This window comes from Notothenia coriiceps, unplaced genomic scaffold (assembly GCF_000735185.1).
Source record: "Notothenia coriiceps isolate Sejong01 unplaced genomic scaffold, NC01 NC01_scaffold00037244, whole genome shotgun sequence".
NCBI lineage: Eukaryota > Metazoa > Chordata > Actinopteri > Perciformes > Nototheniidae > Notothenia > Notothenia coriiceps.
Genome location: NW_011369945.1, coordinates 21,057,418 through 21,072,099, shown reverse-complemented (window position 1 = coordinate 21,072,099; position 14,682 = coordinate 21,057,418). Strand labels below are relative to the sequence as shown.

Below are 14,682 nucleotides of genomic sequence, written 5' to 3'. Positions count from 1 at the left end.
AAGGTGAAGGTTGTGTGGTATCGAGCAGGTTGATGTTGCTTCGGATTGTGTAAGCCGCGATAGCCTGATGGGAGTCTTTGAAGGAGGCAGCATTGAGGGGCTGCATTGACTGACTGCCGCGGATTACGTCAGGCTCGTTGGCATTGACCGTGAAAAGCCATGGTTGTTATCTTAGAGCGTCGCCCCCACAGCGATGGGCTGTTGACGTGGGATAAACAAACGGGGAGCGAGTAATGCATCTGCCGTCAGTTTGCCCACGGCAGGCCTCTTCCAGCCTGCTTATTTTCACTACGCACGAGCTGCAGCGCTGCGTGGGGGCCTGTGCACTCAAACGTCACAATTGAAATCGAGGAGCGGCATCCATGCTGGCGTTCTGAATAATTGGGGATGGGTGCTTTCGAGCAGGGCTTCTCTGTGCTCATGGTCCGTCATACGGCCGTCAACTCTGTGCGGACAACCAGCAAGAGTGCGGATCACGGAGGAGGGAAGAGAAAGGTGGGGGGAGACAGAGGAGAGAGGAGATGAGCAAACAGCCTCCTAAAAAACAGACTGAACTGACGTGCTGCGCGCTACGCGGTACGGCCGAACCGCGTACTGGACTTGGTAAAAAAGTTTCGGTTCGAAGCCGGGGTTAAAACCGGAACGTCGGGAACGCGTACTTACGTATATTTCCCTTTTTTGTTCTAAACCATCTAAAAACCTTCCATAGATCGAGAAATTTGTTGCCTGAGCAAAAGACGAAAAACATTGTTTTGGCCTTCTGATATTGCGCCATATGTTTGTTTGAACTCCACGAATCTCGCAAAAATATCGCAACTGCTCGCGAAGGATCTGTGTGACGTCAAGGGAGCTGGCTTAGACCATCAGTGGACACTGACAGCTGTGGGATGCTCGGTTGCCATATTTGGTTGTAGTGCTTAGCTAAGCTAACTCTCTCTGTATGTGATGTGATGATAGTGTCTGCCGAGAAGAGCAACGACTTCAGCCCAGACCAATGTCAATATGGCTGTTGTTCTTAACAAGAAGACACATAGACCTTTACTGCTTGCACTAGGTCGATCTTGTATGTACATCACTATTGGTATGTAGTTTGTGGTTGGTGTAGTTAGTAACAGGATGTGAGTTCTAGAAAGAGACATGGGTGTAGACACAGAGCTCTGGAAGGCACAATTAAACCTGACGCAGTTTGGAATTTTGAGTTGATGATGTGTTTATTTTCAATGAGTAATTTAGCTCACAATAAGTTCCTTTAGTTACTACACAACTTGACACAAGTCCGGACTTTATAGAGTTCCGGACTGAACCTGAACCTCTGGGACTTGGAGTCCGGACTTGAACCGAATGGTGCAGTCCAGGTACACGCACTAGACTGAATGTATTTTCATTGGTTATGGACAGATGTCATGCTTAAACCCAAAAGATATTCAGTGATACAAATGACATACTTATACAGTAATTAATAATACAAAAAACTGTTTTGAAGATACTGGAATATTGTAATTGGTTATTTCTGAATGTTTTAGACTACATAAATACTTCAGATGTTTAGCACATAAAGATTATGAAGCTTGTTGCAGACTAAATGGACCATTCTTCTTGCAGAGTATATTACAAAGTAAATATTTTTGACAGGCTTTAATATTGTTAAGCAATAGAAAATAGAATATAAAAAATAAAAAGGTTCGCTACCCGCGTTTAACTTTTGTGAATCAAAGGCGACCCTGTCTGTGTGTGTTATGAACACAGCTTTGTGCTCGTTTCAGATAATCGACTATACCTCCTGCATAAATGTGGACATGGGTCATAACTGGGGCAATGGAAACCACAAAGGAAAATGTACTTTTAAGAAACAGAGCATCATTTCAGTGAATACCTTAGACTACGATCAACAACAGCCAGAATCAAATTGTTAACCTTGTAGCCCACTTTTGTCCAGAGAAGTTACTGAGGTGAATAATGTATTCCTTGAGGCCAAGTACTGGACAAAGCCGCTGTACGGGAAGGGAGACAGGGTTCCAACAAAGAACAACACCACACTCTAATAGGGGTAACAGATTAACGGTGAAATGGTCTGCCTGTGCATTCTGAGGAGGTCACCTCGGTTGCCATAGACCATGAGGTGCTGTGTGGTGATGAGAGGACTTAAACACCAGCCACCCAGCTGGTGTTAAGTCTCCTCCATCACACCACAGCACCTCATGGTCTAGGCAACGAGCGGTGACGCTTCCTCAGAGATGCACAGGCCCACCGCATTTCACCGGTTAATGTGGTGTGGTGTCACCTATTAGGAGTGTGGTGTTGCTTTTGTTAACCTGTCTCACCCTTCTCACAGCGGTTTGTCCAGTACTTGGCCTCAAGGGAATACATTATTCAACCTCAGTAACTTTCTGGACAAAAGTGGGCTCAAGGTAACAATTTGCATTTCTGGCTGTTGTTGCACTCGTAGTTCTTAAGTTTATTCTGAAATGATGCTTGTTTCTTAAAGTACATTTTCCTTCTGTGTTTCATTGCAGTTATGACATGTCCCACATTTATCAGGACGGTATAGTCGAGTATCTGAACGAGAAAGCTGTTTCATACAGGACAGGTCGGCCTTTGGACTTCACAAAAGTTAAACGCGGGTAAGACCTTTTTATTTTTTATATTTATTTTCTGTCTTCTGCGGCACAATATTAAACTGTCAAAAATTATTTACTTTTGATATATCTGAAAAGGAAGGGAATCGGTATTTGAGTCTGCAGACAAACTATCATAATCTTTATTGCTAAACATCTGAAGTATTTTATGTAGGCTAGAAACATTCAGAAATAAACCAAATTTACACATATTCCAGATATCTTCAAAACAGTTTTTGTATGTATTATTACTTATAGTATGCTGTGTACAACTGAGATATCTTTTGGGCTTTAAGCCATGACATCTGTCATAACAAATGAAATACATCTCAGTCTAGTGCGTGTGTACCGGAACTCACATTCGGGTGTCAAGTCCGGATCAACGTCTCAGAGGTTCAGGCTTCAGGTTCCGGAGGCTTGATAAGGTCCGGGATTGTGTCGCAAGTTGTGTTGAGTAACTAAAGTGAACTTTATGTTGTGGGCTAATTATCAATTGAAAATAAACACAGTAAGTCAATCAAATTCAAACTCGTCAGGTTTATTGTGCTCGCCCCCTTCCAACTTGTGTCTACACCCATGTCTTTTTAGAACTGTACATGTGTTACTAACTACACAACACAACGTACATACATAGTGACTGTACATACCAAGACTTCGGATATGCAAGAGTACAAGTCGTTCATGTAGTTCTAAGTGTTCTGAACAACATGCTCTGTTTCTTAAAGGTACATTTTTCCTTCTGAGTGTGTCTTTGCAGGTTATGACATGTCACTTATCATCACCGTATAGTCAATACTGAACGAGGAAAGTTGTTTCACTACAGACAGGTCGGCCTTTGACTTCACAATAGTTAACGCGCATACGCGCTGTCAGTGTCATACTATGTCTAATAGTTCTTTGACTCGTCACAACATGAGAATCTTCGCCAGCCAGTTGCGATACTTTGCGAGGACTTCGTGAGTCATCAGTAATGGCGCCATATCAGAAGCCAAAACAATTTTTTTCGTCTTTTCTCAGCACAAACATTTCTCGATCATAGTATGGAAGGTTTTTAGATGGTTTAGAAACAAAAAGGAGCAATATTACGTAAGTTACCGGTTCGCGACGTTACGGTTTTAACCGGGCTTGAACCGAATACCTTTTTACAAGTCCAGTACCGGTTCGTCGTGACGGGTACGCAGCGACATACATTCAGTCTGTTTTTTTAGGAGCTGTTTGCTCATCTCTCTCTCTCTGTCTCTCCCCTCCTCCCCCACCTTCCCCCTCTCTTCCCTCTCCTGATCCGACTCTTGCTTTGTCCGCACAGAGTGGACGGCGTAATGAGGACCATGAACACAGAGAAGCTGCTGAAGACCATCCCAATTATTCAGAACCAGATGGATGCCCTCCTCGATTTCAATGTGAGTTTGAGGTGAAGCCCCCCGCAGCGCTGCAGCTCGTGTAGTAAAAAGCAGCTGGAAGAGGCTGCTGCAAACTGAGGCAGATGCATTACTGTCGTTTGTTTATCCACGTCAACACATCGCTGTGGGGGAGCTCTAAGATAAACCACTGCTTTCCCTCAGGTCAATGCCAACGAGCTGACTAATGGAGTCATCAATGCAGCCTTCATGCTGCTCTTCAAAGACTCCATCAGGCTCTTCGCTGCTTACAATGAAGGCATCATCAACCTGCTCGGTAAGACCACTTTCACCTTTTCTCTTCATTTTCTGCCCAATTCTTTGTGGTTGCTCATCCAAAATTATTCTTTTCACTAAATAGAGAAATACTTTGATATGAAGAAGACTCAATGTAAAGAAGGTTTGGACATTTACAAGAAGTTTCTCACCCGAATGACCCGGATATCAGAGTTCCTCAAAGTAGCAGAGGTAACAAGAACTTAATGTTTTTTTTTTTTTTACAGAAACGCCTTTCTGCTCTTATTTAAGATGTTTTTTGTTCAGTGAAATGCCTTAATGCTGCAGGGACGTGATTGTAATTCTTTTTCTCGTCCAACAGCAGGTGGGCATTGATCGAGGAGATATCCCAGACCTTTCACAGGTAAGCACCGAGCCTTGAGAAAAATCTGAGAAGATAGCTTTTTCGCTCTTAATAGGAAGTCTTTCCTTGCTCTCTTCCTCTTATTTTGAGCTCTAACTGCTCTGTTATTATCACCGGCGTTGTTTTGATTGAACGAGACTTTAGTGCACAAGACACAGAAAGTTATTAAAATAAGACACTTTGCATGATTTCCTTCTCAAGCGCATGTTTGCCAAAGGAGGTGCTCTTCTTCTCCTGTTTCTTGTCCTTCTTCTTCTTCTTCTTCTCCTTTTCTTCTTGCCCTATCCTTCTTCTTCTCCTTCTTTCTACAGTAAATAAAGGTGTTGTTCCAATAAGTGTTTTAAAGTAATTGCAGTCCACTCAGTAAATCTGCACAGTGACAGTTAGATGAAGTGCACATACTGTTGTGCTATGGGGAACCAATTTAACAGAAACATGTTACCCCGGAGAACTGCAGCCAAAATGCATCCCCCCTCTGACTGTCACCACCTTTATATTCTGTATTCTCCCCCTTATCTTTCCACTTTAGTTCACAGTTTGTGTAAGTACTATCATTTCACTCTTCTTCTATGTCCGTGACTTGCTTCAGTGTTGTCTTTCTGCATGCCTCTGCTCTGACTCTGTCTCCTACATCGTGGTGAAACAAAGTTGAAGGAAAAAACCCTCGCTGTGGTAAATTTCTGTTCACTTTGGTCACGTTATTGAGGTGTAAACCAGTGTAGCTCATCTCCTGTAGAGTGGCTGCCCCGTTGTACTTAGACACGGCCGATTCAACAACGCCCCGGCTGTTGAAGAGTCGTGCTGCAGTACGTCATCCCACGTAGATGTGACTCTCATCCAAAGTAGCTTTTTGGCTGGAATGCAGTCATTCATCAGTGGTGGGTAACTGTTAGCCCAAAGCTAGTTTTTCTGGCCCAAATTCAACCTCCTAATCAAAGGCATAAATTGGCTGTTTGGTGTAATTCATGGTGTGGGATGTTTTTGCTCCATCGTGGTTGCCCACCACTGTCCTTTATGGTCTGGATGTCCACGTAGACTACATCTCCTACGTCTTAGGAAGTTGCTGATTGTGTGTTTTCTGTCACGGCAGGCTCCCAGTAGCCTTCTGGAAGCTCTGGAGCAGCACTTGGCCTCTTTAGAGGGCAAGAAGGTCAAAGACTCCACGGCTGCCAGCAGGTACATTAAACTCCTCTCTCCTCTTCCTCAAATCTGTCTTCCAATTTATATTGCTCAGAGATATAACGTTTGATTAGATTGTGCTGAATCAAGTCAGTCTTTTAGTCAACTTTTATTTTGACTACGATTTGTATAGCAAGCATTCGCACGAGCTGAAAATATGACGGTATGTCAAAAGTAAAGCAATTTGAGAAAAGTGCACAGATACAAATGTATAATAGAAAAAAGAATAAACCAATTTAATGCAGAGTACATTTGTGTCTCTTTCCTCCAGGGCCAGCACTCTGTCAAATGCAGTGTCATCGCTGGCCAGCACAGGCATGTCTTTCACTAAAGTGGACGAGCGGGAGAAGCAGGCGGCTCTGGAAGAGGAACAGGCTCGACTCAAAGCTCTGAAGGTGGACTTTCTGTTTTAAAAACAACACCTTTGCACTTTAATATTCCCAGTTGTTGCCTGTATGTTTGAATGAAAGTTTCTCTTCACTCAGGAACAGAGGCTCAAAGAGCTCTCCAAGAGGCCCTCCTTCGCCACCACCGACACATCGCCCGTCTCCACCACCGGGGGCACCATCAGCACAGCACCAGCCATCGACCTCTTCTCCACGCCCAGCTGCTCCAACGGGTACGCATACATCGACAGGATATATTTTAGTTATGTTCTTTTCCCACTATTTTATATCAATGCTGCAATTATCTAGTCCCTTAAACATTCATCCACTTTAGATAACTTAGAAAAGGTCTCTATATAGATGTGTATTGTCTGTTCATACTCTTCATGGGAGGTCATTTAAAAACCTTAAACCTTTTTTTTAGTCTAATAAATAAACAAATAACAACACCTATGTCATTTATGTAAAAAATACAAACTACACCTTCAGAATTCAATGTTCTCTCTTTCACTGAACTAACACTTTTAGTTCATGCCATTTTCCCAAAAACTACCAATATTTTCCGTCCAATAACAAAACCCTATCTTGTCCAAACAAAATGTAAAAAATAATCAATCTTCATGGCAGTGCATGTGGAACACAACAGTTATGAAATAAAGAGTAACATCTTAAACAAATAGGCAGAAAAAAAACACAACATACACCGTGTTCGCATCTATAAATATAGAGAAGTGTATTTTACGACGAAAAGGGTATGTTTGACTCCAACCTTTGAATCAGGACTTTAACATTTTTATTTTGGCTACCTTTTTAGTTGTTTTTTCACATGAGAAAGGGGGTCTCTTTTTAACGTTGTTAAACATTGGTTTTCTTTCCCCTCTGCAGTGCAGTGAAGATGGAGAGCGACCTCTTTGACCTGCAGGCCTTCCAGGCCTCCATGCAGTCGGGCTCCTCAGGGCTTCCAGTGGCTACAGCGTGGGCAGGTACACAGCGGCCTCTCAGCACCTCCAACATCTGTTTCAACATTCTGGGTCTTTTCTGCATGCTGTCCTTCTCTTGTTGTCTGACTCTGATTCCCCCCTCTTCCTCTCCACTCTTTTTGTCTGTCTTTTTTCTCTGTCTCTCTTTCCTCTGCCTGCCTAGATCCTTTCACCTCTGCAGAAGCTGGAGATGAATCCATGCCAAACCTTAACCCTTTCCTCTCAAAAATCGTTGTCGAAGCCACTCACTTGCCTGTCGTGTCTTCAGACGGTGTTAGCTTTCCCTCTAGGACATCTGGTCATGAAATGTTTGGTGGTAATGACTCATTTTGTTTCTCCTCAAAGGTCTTCTTGTCGCTCTTGTTCACTTCTCTGTTGCCACTTAAAAAGCATGACTAGCCTGCATGCTTACTGTGCTGACTGTTGATTTTCTGTCTCTTAATTGATCTTCTTTTATCTGTCTTCAAAGCAATCCTCATTGCAGTTCATACCAAGCTCCAGCTATGTTTAGAGGCCCTACACCCATTTCGCTTTACCTTCCATCCTCTATTCAAATTTAAGTTTGGTGTTGCATTGTTATACAATCATGCCTTAGAGCTTTTAAGTTAAAACCTGTTCTTCTTTTACCGATTCTCCAGATCGTTACAATCCCTTTATTGACACAAACTCATCCGTTTCAACCAATTACAAACGCACAGTTCGGATAGAACACTCAATCTCAGGTACTATGATGGCTCTCCATCCCAGCCTATGTTTCCTGAGCCCTGGCAAACATAGGGTCCCATGCACTCCCCTCAGGGCTCCTATTTAGATATAAACAGTAGAAATGTGGTCATAGACTAGAAAAAGTTTGACATTTTGGGAAATACAATGATTTGTCCTCTAGCCTGGAGAAGATTGATAACCTTCGTATATGTGTGTTCGTCTGCTACTCCACACCTTTATTTCTGCTCTGAAACCAAAAGGAGAGGTTTTTATTTTGTATTTGATTGTTTTTCACTGCTCTATTTATCCAACTCTCAGCAGGAAGTTTCCCAAAATGTCAGACTATTCCTTTAATCCCCCCCTTTTGGTAGCTACAATACTTTTCTACACTATTTTATCCTTCTATTAATCTTAAGCTGTACTTAAAACACTCAGAACTGAACAACTACAATCATGTTATCTGTCTTCTTTCTGCCTGTACTGCTGTCATTTCCCACCTGTCTCTTTGGCCTGGTCTTGAAATGCTTTTTCCTTTTGCTCTTTTTCTTCTCCTCTCTTTCTTCTTTGTCTCTCTCGTCCTGCTTCCTGTGGCGTGTCAGACTCCTTCTGTGGTCCAGTGTCCATTGCTCAGCACCTCCCACACCAGGCTCCCTTCCCCACTGAGCCCTCTGTAGCAGGTCTATTCAGAGGTACTGAAGGCTCTGCGGCGCACTCGGCCACAGATTTATTTTGCTATTCTGTGGAGAAAGTGGTAGCACTCAGCTCTCTGTTCAATTGTTCTGTAAAAATGGTTTAGAAATGGTTTAAAATAACCACACTACATTCAAACTTCATCTTACATTTGGAACTTCCATTCAGACAACATTTGAGTCAAAACAATATATATATATTTTTTTAAATGGAAGCTTTAATGTTTTTTGAGGACAAGGATTTAACTTTTACAGATTTCAAGGTGCTATTAAGTAACGGCCTGAGTGAAATAAAAAAAATCATGCAAAATCAAGTATTACAAACTCCTGAGGGTAAACCAGTTTCTACCGTTGCATCTATGGACACTGTTCTACACGGGCCAGTGCAGAAAACAAAGTCCAAATGTTCAGTTTTCACTTTTTTTTATCTCTGTAACTGCAGCTGTCTCCATCTCTTGTGAAGGATACTCGACGCCGCAGGCCGCTGCTCAGCAGTCGGCTGGAGGACTCCAGGTGGACTTTGAGTCCGTCTTTGGAGCCAAAGCCGCAGGCAACAACAGCCTCGATTGTGATGGTGAGGATTTACATTCAATAACTGCAATATGATGGTTTTAAGTCAAGTAAACATGAATCTCAAATTAAAATCGCTAGGTACTAAGGTGAAAGTTATACTACTTTCCCAAAACACTAAAGCTCCTTTTAGTTTATGTAGCAGTCTGCCTTTTCTGTCCTTAGCATTTAAAGATTATTTTTTTAAAGAAAAAACTCTAAAAGGTCCAAAACATTCTCTGCATTTTTCATGTTTTTCTTTTTTAATATATTCTTGAAAAAGTAAAATGAGAACAATTTACTCAGACTCATCACTGATCTTGATAAGTACAACATAATACAAGAATAGAGTGATATAGTCCTGGACTTATCTCTATCCTTTTTAATAGTTAAACTACTGCTGACAAAACACTTTGAAGATATATATGTGTAACCCAACAAGTATACATGGGTTTATTGTCTCTGTGTCTTGTCAGATATTTCTGGCGGCATCCTGAAACCGACCCATGCCGGCTCCGGCCAGGCGTGCGGTCTGCTGCCGGACAAGCTGGTGTCAGATGACCTTGACTCCTCCCTGGCTAACCTTGTGGGCAGTGAGTGTGATGCTGTGGCTTCCAGCTCCTCTAATTAAAGTGCATGCTCATTAAGGCATTGACGTCTAAGACCTTCCCATTGAACTGTCTTTTTTTCTTTTCTCAGACCTCGGGATTGGAAACGGCACGATGAAAAAGTAATAAATGGATGAGCGCTCTGTGGCTTTAACAGACACACACACTCTCCATCACACACTCTCCATCACACACTCTCCATCACACACTCTGCATCACACACACTCTGCATCACACACACTCTGCATCACACACACTCTGCATCACACACACTCTGCATCACACACAGCAGCAGCGTTGTGCTTTTAGGGCAGATACAAACTGTTGCTAACATCCACTGTCGTCTTAATCTGCAGCGACATGCACTGGGTTCAGCCGGGGGAGAAGAGGATGACCGGCGGCACCGGCTGGCAGCTCAAAGCGGCGCCGTCCACGACCTGGAACCCCGTTTCCATGGTGACGCACAGATTTCTAATTGTAGTGCTCCTCATTTCTGCTGCTCTGTCAGTTTATTGCCCAATAATGGTGGATGATGTATTGTTATGCTGCTAGTTTGTGTTCTCACTACCCTGTTTGTTTTTACCTCAGCCATCGTCAGTCATGGCCTTCCCTGCCACCACACCCACAGGCATGATGGGATACGGCATGGTCAGTATTCTGGGAAATGTACAGTGTAGATCTAGTAGCTTTTAGGAACTCTTATATAATATAATATCCGAAATGCTGCTGAATCAGATGAATTTACCTGTTCCTTTTATGTTTCGAGAATGAATTGAAATTGATTGAGTTTAACTGGATCAAGAGACTTTTCTGTTTTGAAAGTTGTTGTAACGAAAATCAAATTTTATTTAAAGCACATTCAGTTTATTATTATTCCACTTTCACTGACACAGGGTTGTCTTTTTTAATTTATTTCACTTTTGAGGGGTAATGTATGGAATGCACACAGACAGCACTGTTCGTTGCATGATATGATTATTCTTCATAATGATTAACAGTTTCAAATATTATACAGTAACACTGTATACGTACGTTTTGTTGAATGAGAATCCATTATGTGTAGAGTTTGAAATGTTTGGGTTTAGCGCCCTCTAGAGGTTTTATGAAACATTATGAATTCAAAGATGAAGCTTAAATTAATCTGTATTTTATAACAAGGAAGTTTACTCATCAAATGTGCTTGTGTTATCTTAGTCATTATTAATATAACACATCCTTTAAATATATATTCTTGGTCTTGAATAAATTGTCACTATTGTATGACAGACTACAGACCAAATAATACACCAAAAAGTGTTCTACCTTTAAAGTTATAAACTCTACACATAGTGTCTTCATTTTTTTTTTTTTAAGCCAATGCACCCCCACTGACATGACACCTCTCATCTCTGCGCAGCCTCAACAGATGGGCTCTATGGGGATGATGAACCCCCCCACCATGATGTACTCCCAGCCGGTGATGAGGCCTCCCAACCCCTTCGGCTCTGTGTCCAGCGCTCAGGTGGGTGATCAGCAGTCTGACCACGCCCCCGAGCTGATGCACAATGAAGTCAGTATCTGTTTGCGCAGTTATCAGGTTGAGTAAATAGGTGTATCCATTGTGCCGTGACGCGTATCGTAATTAGTCACCGTGTAAGCCTTGTTGTCGGTGTGAGTACCGCTGAAGATGATGACAGTTTTAACAATGGACCCATCACTCTTATGATGAGCAAAACTGTGAATCATCTCAGTCTTGACCCCCCCCAAAAAGTACTCCTTTTTATTAACCCTTTTTTCATACGTGACAGCCTCTCCAAACTAATCTCATCCCTGCTTCAGTCTCTGTACTGACTCTGACTTCTCCTCTGGTCCTCCTACTTCCTGTATTTGGTCCCGAAATAGCCCTCCGCAGCCTCTAGTCCTTCCAGCCAGAGCCCCCTCCGAGCCCCTGGACAGGACCCGTTTGCACACCTCTCTCTCAAGGATTTCTTGTAGAGCGTCTCTTTAGGTACAGCATGCTCTTTGCTAGCGGTTGCTCCTGCATGTGTTGCACGCTCACTGCTAACTCCCCTTTCTTTCAACATACTTGATGTCCCCCTCATCCGATTAGCTACATGTTTACTTTTCTTTTTTCTGTTTTATTTTGACCCTTGTTGCTTGCTGTTTTTTAATGGATGTAATGTGTCTTTAACATAGCTAGACTCATTCTAACCCTTTGCCCCTGCACTGTCATCACGTATTGCTCCAACCTGTGTCAACTGAAGCTTGCAGCCACTGCTGAGTTTAACCAGTTGACTGTTTGCTTTGCTCTGTCCTGCAAGTTATCATTAGGCAGTGTTGTCTACAAAAATTATATTTTAAAAACCATGAAACACAAATGTCGTCAAGAGAAAATTGTTGTAGATTAATGTTGAGCCGCTATTTCTTCAATAGTGGTAATTAAGTTGACATTAGCTCTATGGGTTGGTTTAAAATGTGGTCTCTCTGGCTGACTTTTAATATTTTCAGCTGACTCCTTTTTAAAACAAGGGAAAACATTTTCTTAAATTAGCACAATAATGTCTGCATGATATCATGTTAAAGGCCATGGGCTTACGCTCACAGAAGTCTTTGGTTTAAAAAGTGTTTATAATAATAATAATTTTCTTATATTTTTTGATAAGGTTGTTTGATGGTGGTATATAGGCCTGTCAGAAGAGCCAATTAGATGATGCACTGATTCTAAATGTTCCTGCTCTTTAATTCTCTCAGAGAGCGACACATGTTCTCATATCTTTGGTTTTAAGAAGCCAAGGAGAACCAGACCTGCCAAGGAACAGCCAGATAAACAGCACCTCAACACAAATCCAGAGTTTACCACACCTGCTATTTTATTATACATATAAGCTATTGCTGTTCTGGGGAAGGGTTTTGCAAACAGTCAATTACCTTTATTGATTATTTCTATTCTCATTTAAGCAATTTACTAAGAATGTGTGTTACCTTTCTTGCAGATGCAGTTCATGTAATGAAGAAAAAGTGTCTCTCGGAAGATGAAGCACTTAGCAGCAAAGCTTTGTCCTCGTTGCAGTCTAACTCTACAGCGAAACATTCACACACTCCCCAAATACAGACATGTCAAGAACACAATGGTGCAACGACTGTCAGAAACCATGGTAACCATGTCCCAGTGACGTTTGGCGGTAGCTCACACCCATTATTCTGTAACTTGTCCGAGACGTGGAGTGATGCTGCTGTCTAAACCCCCTTAAAGAGGATTCCTTATCCATTTTACAGTGTATTCTGTAAAGATAGATATGGGTGCTGAGAAACTTTGATGTTATGTATTTGGAAATACTGTGGTTGGATGTAAAGGCTTGATGTTCAGCGCGGAGGGGGTCCGATCATCAGCCATCCACTCTCTACAGTTATTTAACTGTCACTAAGTAGTGATGCTAATGGCGTTTACACCTGTTTTAGTTTTTGTCTTTTTTACCGTGTTTACAGTAGACATTCCTCGTGTGTTGTTTGTATTTATTTATGATTATTGGTTTAAGAATGGGGGGAAAAAATAATGTAAAATCTATCATTGAACAGCTGTGGGAGTGCTTCAGCATTAAACAAGGATCTCAGACTATCATTGAGAGGTAGAGTTAAAAAAAAACTATTATATAAATTACACCTATTAAGCGGAATGATAGAGCACTAAATATTCTATGAGTTTTGTGTTAAGAAACCTTTTTACTAGATGAAAGATTTCACAATCTCCATTGTACTCAAAGTGCAGGGGTTAGAGTATGAGTCAGTCAGCAGCATATATTCGATTCTGTGCCTAGGGTTTTTTGCAATGGATTGTTTCCTGTCTAGTTGAAAAACACGTAATCCACAAATCTGAACGTCACACTGGGCTCCATTTGCTTTAAGCTTGGCATGCCATTAACTCACTGACCGTATTCAAGGCTGCCTTTACTCTGAATGTGAACGAGTTGTCTTCATGTTGCACACATCTTTCCACACTATCGTTCCTCAGTGGAAGTGGGTGGGGGCGGGGTGACAGGATGGAGTGTGTCTGCTTGTTGGTTAGCCATCGCTACGCTAACGGGGAAAAAGGGTCACAGATTTGATGTAAATTAATTGTATAAAAGATCCAGAGGACCAGGGTGGAGCGGAGGAGCACTGTTGATCGGCGCTCTGTGTGTATATAAAAACTGACTGTTCTTTGAGTTCAAAAGTGAAAGATGTATGAAATATGAAAGCAATTCAATCAAATTTGACTCTACCTAAGTTTGATTCAGGATATTCTCTGCGTTTGTCTCCGCAGATATTTTCTTTATGTAATTAGAACGTGTAGCAGACAATGACTGAAGTCTTTTCTTTCTTTTACAAATAAAGAGCAGCTTCCACAAACTGTTGTGCCGAATATGTTTATTTTATTTTATGTAAATGTGAAATCTGTCATACAGAAATGTGAGTCACTGGCATACAGCAGCCAGTTTTTACTGTGTTGTTAACCTGCAGCTGATGATTCTTTTCTTTATTAATCAAATAAGTAATATGGTTATTGTTGATCAAATCCCATCCCTTATCACACCATTTTGAGGTCATAAGCCAAACATTTTTGATAAAGTTATCGTGTTTTAAACCAAATTACACAATCAGCCAGCAGCATAACTCATATTTTATTCATCTTCCGCAGTTATAAAGCCTCAGAGACTTCCCAGCTTCTGTCAAGGTCTGGTTTCCAGATGTTTTTGTTTATCTCTTCTTTCTGGACTGATCAGCAACTAACCAGTAGTTTTAACATAAAGGTGTTCCTAAAAGTCATGGAGTTACATCAGGTTACAGTTGGAATAATGTCTGCAGCGTGTGTACTCCCAACACGGGCCTTCAAACATATTTGTATTGTGAACATGTGATTGCGTTTTTAAATACGTGATTGCGTTTTTAAATACCTCAGGATGTCCGTCCACACCCTT

General features: G+C 41.7%; 1 protein-coding gene across 12 annotated transcripts in view; it reads left to right on the top strand.

Annotated features, from left to right (window-relative positions):
• picalmb (phosphatidylinositol binding clathrin assembly protein b) overlaps positions 1-14,113 on the top strand; it is a 29,017-nt gene extending 14,904 nt beyond the window's left edge. The window contains exons 5-24 of one of the 12 annotated variants that reach the window (XM_010793893.1): positions 3,922-4,015; positions 4,178-4,289; positions 4,374-4,480; positions 4,611-4,652; positions 5,182-5,193; positions 5,743-5,828; positions 6,103-6,226; positions 6,317-6,450; positions 7,103-7,200; positions 7,361-7,513; positions 7,836-7,919; positions 8,502-8,591; positions 9,034-9,165; positions 9,617-9,733; positions 9,840-9,870; positions 10,105-10,204; positions 10,337-10,396; positions 11,145-11,249; positions 11,630-11,735; positions 12,721-14,113. In XM_010793893.1, the coding sequence (XP_010792195.1) occupies positions 3,922-4,015; positions 4,178-4,289; positions 4,374-4,480; positions 4,611-4,652; positions 5,182-5,193; positions 5,743-5,828; positions 6,103-6,226; positions 6,317-6,450; positions 7,103-7,200; positions 7,361-7,513; positions 7,836-7,919; positions 8,502-8,591; positions 9,034-9,165; positions 9,617-9,733; positions 9,840-9,870; positions 10,105-10,204; positions 10,337-10,396; positions 11,145-11,249; positions 11,630-11,722 (1,774 nt within the window). In that variant the 3' untranslated portion in view covers positions 11,723-11,735; positions 12,721-14,113. Of the gene's footprint in view, positions 1-3,921; positions 4,016-4,177; positions 4,290-4,373; positions 4,481-4,610; positions 4,653-5,181; positions 5,194-5,742; positions 5,829-6,102; positions 6,227-6,316; positions 6,451-7,102; positions 7,201-7,360; positions 7,514-7,835; positions 7,920-8,501; positions 8,592-9,033; positions 9,166-9,616; positions 9,734-9,839; positions 9,871-10,104; positions 10,205-10,336; positions 10,397-11,144; positions 11,298-11,629; positions 11,736-12,720 lie in introns of all 12 variants that reach the window. The other 11 variants (XM_010793894.1, XM_010793897.1, XM_010793898.1 and 8 more) reach the window with 11 other exon arrangements.
• Positions 14,114-14,682: the final 569 nt, after the last annotated feature.